Raw genomic sequence first — 19,515 nt, 5'->3', positions numbered from 1 at the left:
GAAAGAGAATAAATCTTTTTTTTTTTTAAGAGATATTTGCTATAGGATGTGTGCACTCCCGAGAGAGATAGAGACAGAGAGACAAAAAGTGAGAAATGATCCTCTAAGGAGGATGGCCATACCACAACTCTTTCTCCTCCATTCTCCCCTTGCGATCTTGGGAATGCATGCATACACGCCTGGTGTGAATTTCAAGCTGCTGGGTCTGGGACTTGAACCATGGTCAGCTATGCTAAAATTTAATCTTTTTTAAGTGAAAAAATGCTCATTTCAACTTAAAGATAACTGCAATGCTTTAAAGTCCTCCACCCCAAAAGTATGACTCTATTCATCCCCAGTTTTTCTTTTTCCTTTTCTTTTCTTTCTTTCCTTCTTTTTTTTGGTAGTATCCTTCGGAGTTATGTAGTCAGAGATGGTATAAGATGGTGTAAGGTTGAGTCTACTTCTAACCTTAGAACTAGCCAACATGCAAAGTAAGCGATGAATATGGGGATATGAAGAACCAAGAAGAATGAACTATTTCATTAAGCCTTTGATTTTTCCTTAATCATAATTGTGGGCTACATGTTGTATCAGTAATACTTATAGAGTTGGAGTTTTATTAACCTAGGGCCACAATTCTCACTATCAGTATTTCTAGTTTTGGAACAGATAGAATGATTGATCTGGTCTGTTACCATCTCTTTCAAACAGCTTTGCCGAGTTGTAATAGACATACAGAGGGGTTTGTTTTCGGTTTTTGTTTGTTTTAGCATAAGCAAGAATAGTCTGTTTCAAGCATTGCCAACTGTTAGAATGGAAACACAGGAGCTTGGAAGAAAAGCAGCAGAAAAACAGTAGCAGATACCTTTTTACATATTACATATACAAATATTTAAATCTCTGCCTCCTTTTGGCAGACTAGCAAGAGATAGGAAAAGCATTTAATGCAAGCTGCCACAATTCTTAGCACCCTAAGCCTAATCTGATCACTAAAGCTACTAAGCAAGCAGATTTGATAGTCATGTAATTCAAGACTCTTTGCCACCACCACGAATAGATAAGGTAATGTAGATTTATGTGTATTTATTTATGCTAGTTATGGCCATAGGATCCATTCCCAGGGTGTTTGTTCTAAGAGTATGTAAGGGCTGGCCCTACAGCTCTTACAGGCTGTGCACAGAATGCTGGATTCCACAAGGCCAGCCACAGTTTGAATCCCAGTCCCAGTAGCTTGAAAAACACACTGAGCACACATGCATGGGTGCCTTAAATGTTGACAGGATGGAGAAGTGGAGGAAAAAGGATTGTGGTGACAGCATCCCTTTGAGAGGTGCTTCCTCTCTTTCTCTCTCTCTCTAGCAAGAGCATGTATTCTCTGGCAATTAAAAAAAAAGTGTTGGTGCCAGCAGGTGGTGTGATGTTTAAGGTGCTAGACACAGGTTTAAGTCCCAGATGGGGCAGCTTGCTTTCTCACTTTCCCTCTCTCTCTCTCTCTCTCTCTCTCTGGTGAACCATGCCCTATAACAAATTGAAAGATAATAATAATGATAATAAATTAAATTAAACTAAATGAAAATTTTTTTTCCAAAAGTATGTAAACTTAGCATAACCCTTTATCACTCAAGCATTTCATTATAATTTTATATTTTCCTTTCTACAAGGAGCTCTCTTAAACTTTATCTATTTTTCTAGGTAAATATTTTAAGATCACATTTGCTGTACCCTTAATTATTGTTTAGTCATTTGCCAATGATTATCTATTTTTGGTACGTACTGTCATTAGCATGAGAGGGACCATGACCACTGGCCCTGGTGTTAGTGTTGGAGGGTTCTCCAAGTGAGTTCAAGGCTTGTTCTTCTTAATAAAGGAAGACACTTTCAACATTCCCCTTGTTTCTTCAATAACTTACTAATCAAGACATGTTCTAAATTCTCCATTTAATACTTCTCTACATAACATATAGGATGTTTCCATGCACGCAGAAGCATAGAATTATACCTTTCAACTATTACATGTTATATATTGATTACTTTTTTTTTTTTTTTTGAGAGGATTCTCTATAGGGTGTGTGTGCTCGCCAGAAAGAGAGAGAGAGACAGAAAAGCAAGAAATCACCTCCTGGGGGGATGGCCATGCTGCACTCCCTTCTCCTCCATTCTCCTCTCTGGGTCTTGGGCACACACACACACATGCGCCCGGTGTGAGTTTAAGCCACCGGGTACAGGATTTGAACTGTGGTCTACTACGTGGGAATCCAACGATGTAGCCATTACACCATCTGTTGGTCCTGTACATATTGATTACTTAAGCAATACATTGTTGTTTGTTGCAGTTAGGTTTTAGAGGTTGCATACAAAGACATGAATTTTGAATTGATTTAATATGGGGATGCACTGGGTCAAATGTTATTTCAGTATCTGTCTAATCTGGTAGAGGCCATTTTGTATTGATAGATTGGTGAGTGATAGAAAGCCAATTTTACATGCGTGCATCTCCATGGAAATATCGGACTTGACAGAGAAAGCAGATTTCAGGGACTGGGTTAAGTCTAATTCTGGAGAGTGGCCACTGCGTGAGCTCTCTGTCTCTGGTCAAGAGAACTGTGAATAGTGAAGCATGTCTCTCCAGCAGTAATAATGCAGTTCATCATGAAAATCTAAGACATTTGTGTGATTCTGTTTACTTTATTTCCTAGGTTGGCGTCCAGCACTACCTTTTCCAGTCAAGCAGAAAGGTACGGCCCTCGGAGGAGCCTCAATTGCACTTTATTTTTGTCCCGTAGACATGGTCTTCCCCGTCTAAAACACCAGTGTGTACACCAAGGAGGGACTGTTGTTGGGTTCTAGTTGTGGCTCCAGAGAGCGCTTGTTCATTTTCTTTCTTTTTAATTTTTTTTGGAGAGGTTTTTGCTATAGGGCACGTGCGCTCGCCAGAAAGACAGAGAGACAGAGAGATAGAAAGTGAGAAACCCCCCAGGGGGGATGGCCACACCACAATCCCTTCTCCTCCATTCTCCTCTCAGGATCTTGGGCATGCATGCACACACGCCCAGCATGTGTTTAAGCCACCGGGTCTGGGACTCGTCGGCTACATGAGAGTTCAGTGACATAGCCATTACGCTAACTGCTAGTCCCAGTGCTTGTTGATTTTCTGTTCACATCTTCTTTCAGTCACTCATGTCAGTCGACAAACACTTTTAACCCACCCTGTGCCAGACACTTAGGTTTTAATTAGGGGCAAAGCTGACATGATTCCTACTCCCATGGGGCTTACAGTCTTATTGGGAAACTGAACAGGAGTACTTGTACAAATCTGTAATTGTAAACTGTGCTAAGTGCTATGAAGAAAAAGCACAGAGAGACTTATATAACATTAATTCATTCAGCAAATATTATTTATGGAGTGACTGCTAGGGGCTGAGGATACAGCAAATCCTGAGTCCCATGTATTATATTGTAGCTGAGGAAGTAGAAAATAAGCAGTCACCAGCGAGCACACTGACAATGTAACTTAATAGCATTTGGTGCTCAGTGCTATGGAAATGAATCAAGTTAGTCCGGGGAGAGTCCTGAAGGTGATATTCTGGGTACCACAGTCAAGGAGAGCCTCTCTGGGAAAATAATATTTGAAGGAAACCTGAATCGGGTGAGAAAGTGAGCAATGCAGCCATGCACAGAGAGCCTGGCCAACACAGTCCTGGTTGAGAACGGGTGTGTAAAGGCCTAAGGCAGTTCACCGGCCCATGATTTCTGGTCTGCTCTCTCCCTGTTCCACCCCAGCATGATGGTTCCAGGCAATGCAGCGGGGGTGGCCAAGCAGTTCCTGCGCTGCATCTTCCACCAACTGGCTCCCAACGGCATCTTCCCGCAGCTCTTCCAGAGCACCATCAAAGGTAACTCGCCCGGACCACCCAGAGATCACACGCTTCCCAGTCTCGACACCCCAACTAAATCTGACTGTTGGTTTCCAGATGGGACTTTTTTACGGACCTTAGCCACGGCTCTGATGGACTTCAATGAGCTGAGCTCTATTGCTGCTCTCAGTCAGCTCTTGGAGGTAGGTCTGCCTTAATCATACCCTGGGCCTGGGCTGAAATCAGGGGGCACTACTGATTTGCCAGTACCCTAAAGTACTGCTGAGGCAGAAAACCAGTCCTCTAATTTAAAAGTTAAGTGGAAGAGTGAGCAGGTAGTGTAGTGGATAAGGCACTGGACTCTCACATTGAGAACAATGGTTTGAGTCCTGCATCTAGAGGCTTGAAACTTTCACTGGCCCTGTGTGTGCCCAAAATCCTGAGAGGAGAATGGAGAAGGGACTGGAATGTGGCCATCCTCCCTAGGGGGTGGTTTCTCACTATCTCTTTCTGACTTAACAGTAAGCACATATGCCCTATGGCAGAAATCTCTCTTTAAAAAAAATAATAAATAAAAAGTTAAATGTTAAATTTTCAAATTGAAATCTTATAAGTTAAATTTAAAATGCTACAACTTAGATCATTTAAATTTTTAAAAATTAACAAAGTAATTACCAAGGCACAGAAACGTCTCAGTTGGCCTGGGCTGTTTGGTGTGAGTTTACTATTCAGTTAAAGCTTGGAGACACTCTCAGCTAATCCAACATTGAGCACCCACTTCCACTGAACTCTCCGTCTTTGAAAACACCATGTGGATGGTTTCGAGCCTCCGTGGTAGCTCCTTCGATGACAGTAACATGGGGGTGTTTGCAGATTGCCGAGGGGAGACTGTGGCTCCTGGGATTCCTCCAGTCATTGTCCAGGGGATTCCTCCCTGCAAGCGTTGTGTGCTTTCTTAGCACCTGACCAGCAAGCTGTATAGGTTCTTAAATGGTTCCAATTTCTCATCATGTTTCACCTCTCACAGAGTCGAAGATCACCAGATTTCCTCCTTAAGTGTGTCTCAACTTGTCGATTTTTCTCCGTATTGCTCTTGCCTGTTACAATAACAGTCCTATAGAGTGGGCATGCAACAGGTGTTTACAGTGTGCATATGTGATTTTAAAACTGATCTTCACCACATAGCTCAATGAATTCCCATGCTCTTTCAGCAGTTGATTGCCTATGCTTTTGTTTTTAGGGTCTAAATAACAAAAAGAATTTACCAGCAGGGGGTGCTATGATACGCTGTTTGGAAAACATCGCTACCTTCATGGAAGCTCTGCCCATGGATTCTCCTAGTAGCCTCTGGACCACAATCAGCAACCAGTTTCAGACATTTTTTGCCAAGCTGCCTTGTGTTTTACCTCTGAAGGTAAGGGGAGCCTGGGATTTCATTTTAAATGACTTTCTAATCATTTGCAGACCGTTTGCTTACTAACGGTAGGCGATTTCATGTAGCTCAGGGCTGCGAGGAAACACTGTCCCCGCAGAGTAGAGAGTAATTTGGCTTTTCCCTCCACCATTGGAGGATGATAACAGTATGGAGTGGGCACTTTTCTCACTGATTAGAAGTATGCTCAGTGATTGCATGCTTCTTTTGATTAAGAAAAAGAGGTCAGGAAGACATGGGTAGATTGTGTTGATCTAGAAAGTTTTCTCAGGTAGATATTTAAAAAGAACATGGTTTTGTTTAAAAGGAGACATATAATGTAAAGGCTCAGTGTTAGAGAATTATCTAAAGGGAAGTGATTGCTTGTGTGATTGTCAATAACATATTTTTGAAGACCAAGATATTATTTCTGTTTAAGGTCTCCCCCGGTCCCCCAACACCATACTGCCCCCCCCAAGAATACACTCACAGTTATCTAGCTGGATATCTGGTGGCTCTAAGGATCATTATCAGCATGAGCCCACTAGCTATGAGAACAAAAGGCTATACTGAAAGCTAGAAGAGCCCTATAAACATCATCCTTTCCAACATCCCCCTTTTTTGAAATGGGGGGCTGAAATTCAGAGAGAAGGTGTGATTTGCTTGAACACTTTGGTGATATCAGTGTGAGGATTAGAACCCAGGTCTCCTGATTCACAGTTCAGCCCTCTGTCTACTACCTACCATGCTACTAGCATACTCTACCACCCTTCTACTGAGGGGTGAGTTGAAGGTATTCACGGCTCTAGAGCAGGGAGAAAGGAGGAGGCCAGCAGTGGCATTTCTGTAGCTTCTACTAGCTGCGTGAGGGCTTTTTGTGCTTTCTCTAGGCTGATCACAGATACAAATATTTAACTTGCAAAGCGATGACTCACTTGTTGCTCTGGCGAGTGAAGTCACGTGCTGGCAGCTCCACTTCTGAAATGAGTATTATACATTTGTAAAATGTATTAAAAAGATCAGCCAGCTGCAATAACCTTCTAAATCAGCAGATGCTACTCTTAGGGTTTGTGAGGGTGATCATCCAGGGACCCTTAGCTTGGTCTGTGCTGCTTTGAGTTTGAAATTACTGTGACAGGACCAGCAGATGGTGTGATGGTTGCATCGCTGGACTCCCACGTAGTTGACTGCAGTTCGAGTCCTGGACACAAAAGCTTGCATGCCCAAAATCCAAAGAGGAGAATGGAACAGAAAGGATTGCTGTGTGGCCATTCCTGGGGTTTGGGGAGTGATTTTTCATTTTCCATCTGTCTCTGTCCCTCCAGTGAGTGCATGCACCCTATAGCAAAAATCTTTCTCTTGAAAACATAAATTAAATAAATAAATAATTTGCTGTGAGAAGCAGGGGGGTACAGAGGAGGGATTTTTGCCACCCCTCATATTGTATACTGTGACCCTTGTTTGTCTCCAAACCTGGAGCAGCTGAATAAATCCAGTCATGGAGGATTAGTACTTTGAAGCCAGGTGTGCATTTAGCTACTGCACACGCACAGGAGTCAAGTGCACACACGTCAGGTGGCCACGTGCATCTCCTGGGCCAGGGAGCCGCACAGGTCCTTTATTGCTAGAGAGCCACACACTTTAAGAGAAGGGTGGGGGGGGGGGGGGCGGGCAAACCAGGGTGGGGGGGGGGGGTCTGGCAAACTCAGGTGCCTGTAAGAGGATGTGAGGTCAAGAGGAAGTGAAGTTTTCTTCCCTTCTGGGGTGCAGCAGCCACATGGCTGACTGTGGTTTGAGTCTTAGATCTGGAGGCTTGCTTTCTCTTTGTCTTTCTCTCTCTGTGGTCAAAAGTTTAAAATAAGGATAAATAAAATAAATAATTAAAAAAATAAACTTCCCTTGGGAAGTTGCCAGTTGTGAACAACTGGTATGCCTAATTGGTGACAATCCGCTCCTCCCATAGGGACCTGCGTGCAAGGTTCATGAGGGAAGTGGAGTGAGATAAAATAATACGAACAATCAAGACCTCGTGAACTGGATAGTCATTGGACAGGGGTCATTTCCTGCTCTCGTCTTGTCTGTGGTTATGTGGGAGTGCACGCCTCAGGTCGTTGACTTTCCCATTTTTTCCAAGGTGATATTTCCATTTTTCGATCACTATGGGAGCCTGATGAGCAGGCAGTTTTCAGTCCGTGGTCTGAGGTAGTGTAAATGTCACTCAACTCCAGCGGAAGCTGAGCAGATTAAACAAATCAGTGGTTTCTTTAGAAGGTATTTATGAATTGCTTTCAGAAATCGGAAGATTTGTGCTGCTCGGGTAGATCTGGGCACTGCCTCGGAGCCTCTTCTGCTTTTGTTTTCCGTCTCCGGGAAGAATATTAAGCCACTGAAAAACCTTCTGTAGTTTGTTTCCTCAGTTTGGAGAGGTGGGTCTCAAACTTCCTTGCTAACACAACCATGACTGTGCCTGACAGAGATTCCGATTCAGTAGGGTGGGGCCTCAGGACAAGTTTCATGTGATAGCGACCCTGTCGGTCTGAGGGATTCCACTTGGAGAGTCACTGGGCTAGTGATTAACTGTAGGAAGTTCACAGTAGCCCACTATGCGATATATTTACAGTGTTAAGTACTGCTTATGCAGTGTTGTAACATTGTCTCCCAATTCCAGTAAATTCAATTTAAAAGGTGCATTTTGATGTGGAATCTTGCCAAAATAGAACTCTGATATATAAGGCATGGTTTTCTCATGGAGACATTTTATTGTTTCTTCCCAGGTTTTTGTCATGTTTTTTCATAACAGACAAATAGCAGATGAAACTGGTTCTTATTTGGACTAATGTTTTTGAAAATAGACCTGAGCAGCCCTCTCTCCCATATGGCCTTTTACAAATTAATGTACCTCTTTAGGTTGGATATATTTAATATCTATCTATCTATCTATGTATCTATGTTCATCTGTCCATCTGTCCATCCATCCAGTTGTCTTTCCAACTCTGATTTAATTTGTATAGAATTATTTATTTAATTTAATTAATTTATTATTATTTTTTAATTTGCTATAGGGTACTTGTCCTCACCAGAGATAAGGGGAGAGAGAGAGAGAGAGAGAGAGAGAGAAAGCAAGCCACCAGATCTGGAACTCAAACTGCAGGTAGCCATGTGGGAGTCCAGTGTCTTAACTGATTTGACCTTATGGTTCTTTGAAAAATAGTCTAGGAGATGTGTTTAATTATTTAATATTGTTTGTTTAATTTTTTAACCTGAGAATGATTTATTTTCAACATGAATATATGGCATGGGAAGCTATCAAGAAGCAGTTATATTTCAGATCATTCTTTTTTTTTTTTTTTGAGAGTTTTTTTTTTTTTTTTGGGCGTGCACTCGCCAGACGGGCAGAGAGAGACATAGAGACAGAAAGCGAGAAATCACCCCCCAGTGGGTATGGTCATGCCGCAATCCCTCCTCCTCCATTCTCCTCTCGGGATCTTGGGCATGCACACACACGCGCCCGGCATGAGTTTAAGCGACTGGGTCCGGGATGCGAACTGCAGTTAACTATGTAGGAGTTCAGCGACATAGCCATTACACCAACTGCTGGGCCCTCAGATGATTCTTTTTGAGGAAATAAATATTTATAGGAAATACGTGAAGCAAAAGATATATTAAAAAAGGAGGGCCAGACTGTGAATGGTGGTTAAGATGGTGGATTTTGCGTGACTGATCTTGTGATTCAAGTCCTGAACGTTGCAGCTTGAAAAACATGCCAGGCATCTACAAAAGACAGAATTATTGGTCTCACTTCACCACGTAACTAGTTGTATAATCTTGGGGAAATCACTCTTAGTTTCCTTTTCATCATTTTTAAGGCAGAAATAATACTTGACAGAATTATCATGAGGATTAGTTTAGATAATGTATATGAAATCATGTCCAAAGGAATGCCAATATGTGACATTAGTATGTAGGTTTATTACAATTCTATTTAACATTCAAACTGGATGCTTTATGTAGTTTGACAGAATTGTGATGAATTATGTAGGAAAGTAAGCAAGATGCACTTTTTTTTTAAACATGGAGAGATAATGGGAACCTTGACCTTGTAATCCTTAAAATATACTATTAAACTACCTTTCTAAATATTCTGTGCTTCTGAATAGAAAGCTTAAGAATAAAAAACTGATTGAAAATTTAAAAAAGCAAAACAAAACAAACAAACAAAAAGACAAACATGCCAGGCATGTGTGCATGTACACCCAAAAATCCAGAAAGAGAAATGGAAGAGAAGGGATTACACTGTGACTATTCTCAATGTGGGGTTCTTTCTCACTCTCCTTTCTCTGTTTCTCTGCCTCTCTTTCTTTGGCATTCCTTCTGACAAATTAAACAAAAACAAAACAAAGAAACTAACTTTTTCTTTTTTCATATTTATTCACAGTGTTCTTTAGATTCCAGTTTGAGAATTATGATTTGCCTCTTGAAGATACCCTCAACCAATGCCACAAGGGTATGTATGTATGTTTCAGAAAGACATAACAGTTGTCATTCAGTGGCCTAAAACGGTAGGCAGTGCAGCATGACTGAAGACGCAGATACTGCACACTGGCTGCCTCCCTTTCAGCCTCCTTTTCTGTCCTTGTGCCAGGCCAGTATTTCCTATGAAGAGCTTTAAGACATCACAATGTCATTATTTATAGTTGGTATTCCTGGGGCTGACCCTGTAGCCTCATGGTTAAGGGAACTTCATCTCACATGACTGACCACAGTTCAAATCTGGCCCTGGAGGCTTGAAAAACATGCTAGGCACATGCGTGTTTATGCTCCTAATCCTGACAGGTTGGAGAAATGGAGAAGGCATTGCAGCACAACTACACCTCGTTAAGGGGTGCTCTCCCTTCCTCTCTTCTCTCTCCCTTTTTCTCTGGCAAGTTTATGCAACCTCTGGCACATTAAAAATAAGTAAATAAATAAATAAATAAGCTCTGTCAAGCATTGTGGGAACTGATGTAGGAAGAAGTTGCCGCAGACGATACATGCATTTTTTTGTTTAATTTAAATGGGACCTTGAAGAGTGACAAGGCATTTACTACTCTGACGGGGGTGCAAAGTACTTCAGGCGAAGGGAATAAATGGCGGTACGTGAGTAAGTGGAATTTTACATTGAAGCACAGTGCCTGCCATATGGTGAGTGGTCAGCAAATGCTGCTTGCTGTTTTGATGATGAAATTGATGCTGATTCTGAAAGTGCTTAGGAGGCATGGGGGAGGGGACAAGTAGCCAAACACTGCATTGGACAGGTAGGCTGGCAAGATATAAAATAATGTCCTGCATGCCACATTAAGGAATGTGGGACATCCTGAAAGAAATGAGAGGTTCTCAAAGATTTTTAAAGCAAGGAACCAACTGGAAAGGATGTATTTAGAAGGATCATCTAATTAGTAGTAGGGAGGATAGATTGGTGGGTATGGCCCACCAGATGGCCCATGTACTTGTTAGAGAGAACCCTATGTGATTCTGGGCACACATGCATACATGCTGGGGATTTGAATCGTGGTCAGCCATGTGGGATCTGACTCCTTTAACCACTCTTTTATCCAGGCCCTACAGGGCTGGCCCTGACAGAGCTCGGATAGCACTTACATTGTCCTGAAGTCTCCCCAGTGAGACCGTGAGTGTCATGAAGTCCAGTACTGTGTCTCTTTCACTTTCGTATCCCTGGCTACATTACCAGCTGGATCACATACAAGGGCACAGCCGTTCTCTGTGTAGTAGCGTGTAATTACAAGTTCGTTTACCAACAGCACACATCTTCTGCAACTCTTCACCATGATGCACTTTCACAGATCATGATTTATGCTGGAAAGTTGCAAAGAAATTGTTTGGTTCAATCTGTTCATTTATAAATAAGAAAACGGACTCACAGAGATGAGGTATCTCAGCCAAGGTCACAAAAGTGGTTAGTTGAAGATCTGAGACTTAAAAATAGGTTCTGGAGTCCAAGTTCCTTGTTTGTTGTTGTTGTACCAAATTGCCCCATCATCATGCTGCTCTGGTTGGTAGAAGAGCAAGTTTCTACTCAGGCTTGAGTTCAGGTTTCTCTTCTTGAGTGGTAAGGATGCATTATATTGAACCTGAGGAGTATTCCCATCCCCATTCATCTACTGTCTGGGAATCAAGGCAGCAGCATTTATACAGAGCACAGAATACAAGTTAACAGTACCGTTTCAAAAGCGTTTCTTCAAGATTTCCTATATGGGAAGTACTATGGATTTCTGTGGGGAATACAGACAAGTAAAAGATCATTTCTATCCTCAGAGGCAATGAACATGTAATGAATTCATTTTTTAAAAAAGAATTATTTTGTTTAACTTTATTTATTTATTTACTTATTTTAATTTGACCAGAGAGGGATAGAGCGAGAGAGAGAGGAAGTGAGAAAGCAAGCCACCAAGTCTGGGACTCAAACCACCAGTCTGCCGTGTGGGAGTCCAGCTCTCTTAACCATCACACCACCTTCTGAATTCATTTTTATGTCAATATGGAATAAGACTCTCAAGAATACTCATATTCTTTGATTTAGTCATTTCTTTCTGGGGATATATCCTCAGGAAGCAAAGGAAAATACAGATTTCATGCAACAATATTTTTATTGGGGTGTTATTTCTAGTAAAATGTAACTTTGTGGCCATTAAAATGGATGATTATGAAGAATTAAATGGAACTAGAAATTTTTTATGCTATTATATTGAGTTAATAAAAAAAATATGGGATTGTACATGTGAAAGATTTCAATTCAGTATACTGGAATATAATAAAGAAGGGAAATGTATCAGAATGATATCACTAGATGGTGGGACTGTGGGTGACTTTTTATTTCCTCATTTGTACTTTCCTGCATATCCTGACTTTGCACATTGAACATGTATTAATTTTTTTTGTTTTGGAAAGGTTTTTGCTATAGGGCATGTGCACTTGCCAGAAAAACAGAGAGAGACAGAGAGACAGAAAGCAAGAAATCACCCCCAAAGGTGGATGGCCATGCCACAATCCCTTCTCCTCCATTCTCCTCTCGGGATCTTGGGCACACATGCAGCGTGAGTTTAAGCCACCAGGTCCGGGACTCGAACCGTGGTCGACTACATGGGAGTCCAGTGACATAGCCATTATGTCAACTGCTGGTCGCACACGCATATTAATTTTATAATCCAGGCAATAAGGGCTAAATAGTTCAGAAATACAAGAAATCATGGCAAGGGAGTCTTTTGGAGTCCAAGTAAAACCCTCTCTTCTCTATAGAGCAATTCTACCTGTAGAAAATCACCCCGGAACTTGGATTCTAATTTCATTTGACTTTTTGGCCTTAAGTATTGTTTATCTACTTAACTGCCTCAACTGCAGAAAAGAGAAGGACACTAAAGCTTCAGAGGGTTAATGAAGACCAGACTAATTGATGGAAGGCTTACAGTTGCCAAGTGCTTTACGTATATTATTTCTTTTAATTCTCACAATGACCTAAGGAAGTGGAAGCCATGTTGTCCCCCTTTTACAGAAGAGACAACTAAGTTCCAGAAAGGTTGAATCACTTATTCAAGGTCATAGGGAGCTTGTGTCTGATTCTAGAGCTTTGGTTATTAATTATAACAGACTATTTCTCAAGAATTAGAAAAGGTTTGAATGAGATAAACGATCTGAAAGTATCTAACCCTGCCTGACACTCCGGAGGTACTCAATAAATGTTTCTAATTGATTTAAGAAAACCTATGGAACTGAAACTGACCTTTCATGAGTGCAATTCAGGTGGGGAAAATAAAACCCACAGGGCTTTCCTGGTAATCACTGGCAGGGGCTGGGTCATGAATTTTATCAAAGGTAACAATACTGTGGTTTGCACACAAAGGTGGCTTGCACAGCTTAACTGAGAAGACAGGCTTCTAGAAGACCAAAATTTGCTAAGGATTCTGAGAAATAGAGTTAAAAATCCTCATTCAAACCTCACAGAGTCTCAACTGCTTGGGGTAGACAGGAGGATAGGGTTCTAGGTAGGTGGGTTTGTACATGAGGCCATATGGAAAAATGGATTGTTCTTAGCAGTAACATGATTACAATGATGCTCTTTGAGCCATTGACTGTTCTGTACATGTACAGTTCTGTATTTGTTAGACCCACAGGTGGCCCCAGTAGCTATGTGGCAACAGATTTTTAAATGAAAAAAGGGTGATTTCATTAAAGTATTTTAAGGCCTTAATACTTTTTAGTCTAAATGAAGAAATCAGCGATTGATTTTATGTGGCCCCAATCTCTTTGCAGAGTCTGTTGGAACCGTTTTCAAAACTGCTGAGCTTTGTGATTCAGAATGCCACCTTCACTCTGGCCTACCTGGTGGAGCTGTGTGGCTTGTGTTACCGCGCTTTCACTAAGGTAGGTTCCACACCTGTGTTCCCAGGAGACCGAAAGCTGGCAGAAATAGGTTCTTCCTACTCTCTATCAAGGCCCTGTGAGATTAATTGCTTCAATATAGTTAAAAAATAGAGTTAAAATTCTGCTGAGGTCTAATAAATATCATTGAAAGAAACACTTTACACATAACTACATAAGCTATGTCTAAAATATGCAGCTTTGGAGAACTGAGGGTCATACGACTTAGAAGAGAAAAGGCTTTTTGAATGCAATGAGGTAATGGTCTAGGTGACCTTTTAAGGTCTTTTTCAAGTTCACCATCCCATAACTCGTGGAGCAGCCATCCTATTTAATTGTTTTGACACCCAAAGTAGAAAAATAAGTTATTTGTAGAGGCCTGTGGAGAGCTTCTTAATGCTCACCATTTGTCTGTCTCCCAGTTCAGGGTTCTTGGCCTCTGAGATGATAATCTCATCTTTTGTCATCTTGTCTTATAATGGTTTCTTTATTGCATTATCTTTAGCATCCCCTGTCCCACTACTGAGAAAATGGAAAAGTACTGCTTGCCCAGGGGATACCGCAGCCTCGTTGGAGCTGGTGGATGCTGTCCTAGTGGAAAAGCAGAGGGCAGGGCAAACTGGGAGCATTTCTGTTCTTAAGAACAATGTGCAAATGTGACCCTTCCAATTTCCAGATTTTCCACGTTTATTTTCAATGGGGTCTCTGTGTCTGTCATTCGCTCTTGAACATTCAGAATGCTTCTTTATTCATATGAACCCCTTCAGTAAGCCCTTATTTTCCTCATAAAAATCTAATTTTATGCTGAGACTTCTATTTATAAACACCCTTGTCTCCTTTCTTCCCAACTTGTGTCCGTTTGGCCGTGTTAAGTGTTCCATCATATCTTTTCTTTCTGTCTTTCTTATGATGAACTATTTGTTACCCTGCCTGGAGCAGTAGGTTTCCTAGCTACCAAGATAATCAGCATTTGTTTTCTTGTTTCAGATTTTTCTTAAAAAATGGCTTCTCCTCCTTTTTTTCCACTTAAAAAAGTAGATCTTTAAGACACAGCACCAACTAAAATAAGAAATTGTTCTATTTTTAGAAATTATTTTTATTTCTTGTTTTCTTATGTTTGATTTGTTTAAATTATATCTTTTTTTGAGAGAGAGTCATAGTGAATTTATTCTTTCTATGTTGTATGCTATGGGTATTGATTACAGGGAACCTTCTAGCGCTCCAAATTAAAAACATTCATGGTTTCAAACATTCTTTGTACATTATATCCTCACATAATCCATCAACTTTAGGGGCCTTGCACTCCCTGCTGTCATCTGCTCTTCCTCATTTCTCAAACACAAAATAATAATTACTCGTAGAAAGCTTCCACTTTCCTCACAGATAATAAGACACTAAAAAAAAAAATAGTTGAATGAGCCAGTCCATGGCATGGTGGTTAAGGTGGCTGGATTCCACATAGCCAACCACACCATTTAAATCCTGAACCCAGCAGCTTAAAAAACACGCTGGGCATGTGTGCATGTGTGCCCAAAATTCTAAAAGTTGGGAAAAATGAAGACAAAGTCATTGTATGACCATTTTTCATGGGAGGTACTTTCTCACTTTCTTATATGAAAGTGACAAAGAATGGTATCTGTCTCAGCGGAGAGAAAGATTGGTGGTCTCCCTTGATGATTAGTAAACATGGGCCTACCTTTGAACAGGTTTAGAGTTTGACTTTATAGTACCTGCATGCTCTGAAACCTCAAAGCTGAAAAGTCAAGTAATATCTGCGGTGAGCAAATAATAGTCGTAGAATGCCTGGTTGAAGCAAGCTCAAAAGGAAGCCTCAAACTTCTGTGGAGGGGAGTGCTTTCAACCTGCGCCCAACAGTATTTTCTTAGTTTAAATCCTAATGAACATGAGTTCATAATCTAAAACTACTAAGCAAATGAAGAAATAATCTAGCATCGACTCTTAGGTCATGGGGAAGATCATGGTCTATTTTTGTATGCAAAAATGTGTCATGACTTCCTAGATGATCCAATAGATGAGCAGAAGCAATAAACACAATCATTCCCACCAAGAACCTTTAATATTAAAACTGAGGTAGACACTGTAGAATAGTTTAAATGGTAAGTATACAAAGATAAAAAAGCAAACGAACAAACAAAAAACACAAAACAGGCCAACTGGTGGCATGGTGGTTAAGGTGGCTAGAATACACATGGCCAACTTTATGGTTCAAGTCTGGGACCTGGTGGCTTAAAAAACACTCTGGGCACATGTTTGTGTGTGCTCAAAATGCCAAGAGGAGATTGGAGGAGAAGGGACCATGGAAGGGTTATCCCCCCTGGAGGGGTACATACCCATTTTCTCTTTCTCTGTCTTTCTCTCTCTGGTAAGTGCATGTCCCCTATAACAAACAAAAACAAACAAACAAGTGAAACAACAAAAACACACAACAGATCTAATCATTTCGAAAAAAAAATTAAAACTATTCTCAACAACAACAAAAAACAAAACAAAACAAAACAAAACTATTCTCAACAAAATAATGACAAATGGTTGAGATGACAGATAAGCTAATTGTCCCGAATGAATCATTACACATTGTATTCTTGTACTGTAAAATCATTTGTACCTCATGATTATGTACAATTCTTATATGTTAGTTTAAAAATATTTTTTTTTTGAAAAAAAGAACAAATTCATCTCCTTTACACCAATAGTTTCCTTTTGTTCTTTGGTCACAGAGGACACAATAAAGCCTGTAGTATCAAGATGAGAAAAAAAAAAAGAGGAAAAGGAAGAACGAGACAGATCTGAACAAAGTGGAAATTGCAGAAGTGTAGAACAGTCACTAACATAAAAACATTCAATGGATAGGTTAATCAGCAAATTAGACACAGACAAGAAAATAATTGCCAAAATGGAAACTAAATCTAAAGAGATTACCTGGGAGGCAGCAAAGAGAGATGGATGAAGGATATAAATAAAAAATCTAATAGTGCTTCAGAGAAGAAAAATATGCATTTTATTGATTCCTTCTTTCTTCTTCTTCTTCTTCCTCTTCTTCTTCTTCTTCTCCTTCCTCTTCTTCCTCTTCTTCTTCGAGTGTTTTGCCTTATGGTGCATGCACTTGAGGGGGGCAAGGGTGGGGAGAGAGAGAAAAAGAGAGAAGTGAGAGAGAAAGTGAGAAATCCTCTGGGGGGATGGCCATGCCACATTCCCTTCTCCATTCTCCTCCCAGGATCTTGGGCATGCACGCACATGTGCCTGGTGTGAGTTTCAAGCTACTAGTTCCAGGACTAGAACCACAGTCAGCTCTGTGGAGTCCAGTGATAACTGCTACGCCATCTGCTGGTCCTGCATTTTATCAATCCTACAATTGATGAAAATAATCAATTTATTCATAAATAAATAATTTATTATATAAGCCCTAGATTTCTTTTTTTGGGGGAGAGATTTTTGCTATAGGGCACGTGCGCTTGCCAGAAAGACAGAGAGAGACAGAAAGCGAGAAATCACCTCCCAGAGGGGATGGCCACGCCCCAATCCCTTCTCCTCCATTCTCCTCTCAGGATCTTGCACATGCACGCACATGTGCCCGGCATGAGTTTAAGCCGCCGGGTCCAGGACTCAAACCATAGTCGACTACATGGGAGTCCAGCAACATAGCCATTTTGCTAACTGCTGGTCCCAAGCCCTAGAATTCTTACAAATAAATTAAAGTTTACTTTCTGGCATAGTTTACATGAGTAGGCACAGTATGGCGGAATAGCCAAGACAAAAAAATATATATATATTTTAAGAGAAATCAAGAGAAGACATTCTAAATGGACACCCCAACCATGTTAGTGAGTACTGCTAAGACACTGTGCTCTGAAGGCTGTGACGACATGGGAGGCCTGGGTTAAATTCCTGGGTCCATCCTAAAGGCTGCACATGGTGCTATGTGTCTATGATCTGAACAGTTTGGGAGACTGAGTCAGGGGGACTGGGAGTTCAAGGATAGCCTGGGCAACATAGCAAGACTTTGTCCTGCAAAGAATCAGGTATGATTCCATTTGTGGCCCCAGGTAGGAGGCTGAATCAGGAGGATTACAAGAGGGAGACCCTGTCTTTAAAAAAAGAAATAAAGAAAATTTCTTGGGGGCCAGCAGGTGGCATGGTGGTTAAGGCACTGGACGCTCCCACATGACTGACCACGGGTCAAGTCATGGACCTGGTGGCTTGCTTTCTCACTTTGTCTCTATCTTTCTCTGTCTCCCTCTGGTCAAATTAAAATAAATGAATGAATAAATAAAATTTAAAAAAGGAAAAAAAAAAAGAACATTTCTCAACAGCACAATAGAAGCCAGAGGATAATGGAGAAAATATCTTAAAATGATAAGAAAAAAAGAACAGCCTGCCTGAAATTCTCTTCCAGTTAAGCTATCTTTCAAGAGTAAGGCTAGGGGCCAGCAAGTGACTTCGTGGTTAAGGTACTGGATTCCCACATGGCTGACCATGGTTCATGTGCCAGACCCGGTGACTTGAAAATCATGCTGGGTGTGTATGCATGCGTGCCTAGGATCTGAAAAGATAATGAAGGGGATGGGATTGTGGTGTGGCCATCCCACTGAGGGGTGATTTCTCACTTTAACCTTTAACCTCTCTCTCTCTCTAAAAAAAAAAAAGGAAGAAAGAAAAAATGAGGTTTAAATATCCTATCAGGAAAGTAAAAAATGTTCTACTATACTTTTTTTTTTTTTTTTGGTCATAGGACACATGTGCTCACCAGAGAGAGGCAGACAGAGATGGTGAGAGGGAAAGTGAGAAATCACCCCCTTTGGCATGCCTGCACATGCACCTAGTGTGAATTCCAAGCTGCCAGGTCCGGGACTCAAACCATAGTTGACCATGTGGGGGTCCAGGGCCTTAACCACCATGTTCCCTGCTGACCCCTCTAAGAGAATCTTACTGAAACAACTGCTAGAAGATACATTATGATAAGAAGGAAACTGAACCAAGATAGAGTGAAATATATGAAGGGATGATGTTCAAAAAGTTAGTAAACTATGGGACCAGCAGGTGGTGTAGTGATTAAGGTGCTAGACTCCCATATGATGTACTGTGGTTCAAGTCTCAGACCTGGTGTCATGATAATCACGTCGGGTCATGTGCATACATGCCCAAAGTCCCAGGAAGAGAATGGAGGAGAGGGGATTGTGGCATGGCCATACTACTGGGGTGTGATTTCTCACTTTCCCTCTTACTATCTCTCTCTGACTTGGGTGAGCTCATGTGCCCTATGGAAAAAAACAAAAGAAAAAGTTAAGTATGGAAATCTATGTAATCATGAAGAATATAAAGCAGTAAAAATAGTAATAATTTATCAATAATAATAATAATTTAAAAACAAAAATGACACTAAAATACTAGATAAGTAAAACCTGTAGGTGGGGTGTGTCTGTGTGATGAGATTGGAGTTAAAGCACTTTGTCTATTATTCACAAGAAAGGCTGAGATAATAATATAAACTCTTTTTGTTGGGGGGGGGGAGAGATTTTCGCTATAGGACGCGTGCACTCGCCAGACAGAGACATTGAGACAGAAAGCGAGAAATCCCCCAGGGGGGATGGTCACGCCGCAATCCCTTCTCCTCCATTCTCCTCTTGGGATCCTGGGCACACACGCACACGTGCCTGGCGTGAGTTTTAAGCCACCGGGTCCGGGATGCAAACCACGGTCGACTATGTGGGAGTCCGGTGACATAGCCATTACGCTAACTGCTGGTTCCCATAATATAAACTCTTGGGACCAGCAGTTAGCGTAATGGCTATGTCACCGGACTCCCATGTAGTTGACTACAGTTTGAGTCCCCGACCC

General features: G+C 41.2%; 1 protein-coding gene across 3 annotated transcripts in view; it reads left to right on the top strand.

The window, feature by feature from the left end:
* Positions 1–19,515, top strand: part of UNC79 (unc-79 subunit of NALCN channel complex) — a 240,162-nt gene that overhangs the window by 173,640 nt on the left and 47,007 nt on the right. For all 3 annotated transcript variants that reach the window (XM_027767091.1, XM_027767090.1, XM_014582903.2), the window contains 6 exons: positions 2,679–2,717; positions 3,763–3,875; positions 3,954–4,039; positions 5,077–5,250; positions 9,683–9,751; positions 13,552–13,662. In XM_027767091.1, the coding sequence (XP_027622892.1) occupies positions 2,679–2,717; positions 3,763–3,875; positions 3,954–4,039; positions 5,077–5,250; positions 9,683–9,751; positions 13,552–13,662 (592 nt within the window). The remainder of the gene's footprint in view (positions 1–2,678; positions 2,718–3,762; positions 3,876–3,953; positions 4,040–5,076; positions 5,251–9,682; positions 9,752–13,551; positions 13,663–19,515) is intronic.

This window comes from Tupaia chinensis, unplaced genomic scaffold (assembly GCF_000334495.1).
Source record: "Tupaia chinensis unplaced genomic scaffold, TupChi_1.0 Scaffold143913_1, whole genome shotgun sequence".
Classification (NCBI taxonomy): domain Eukaryota; kingdom Metazoa; phylum Chordata; class Mammalia; order Scandentia; family Tupaiidae; genus Tupaia; species Tupaia belangeri.
This window is presented reverse-complemented; position numbering and strand designations above follow the sequence as displayed.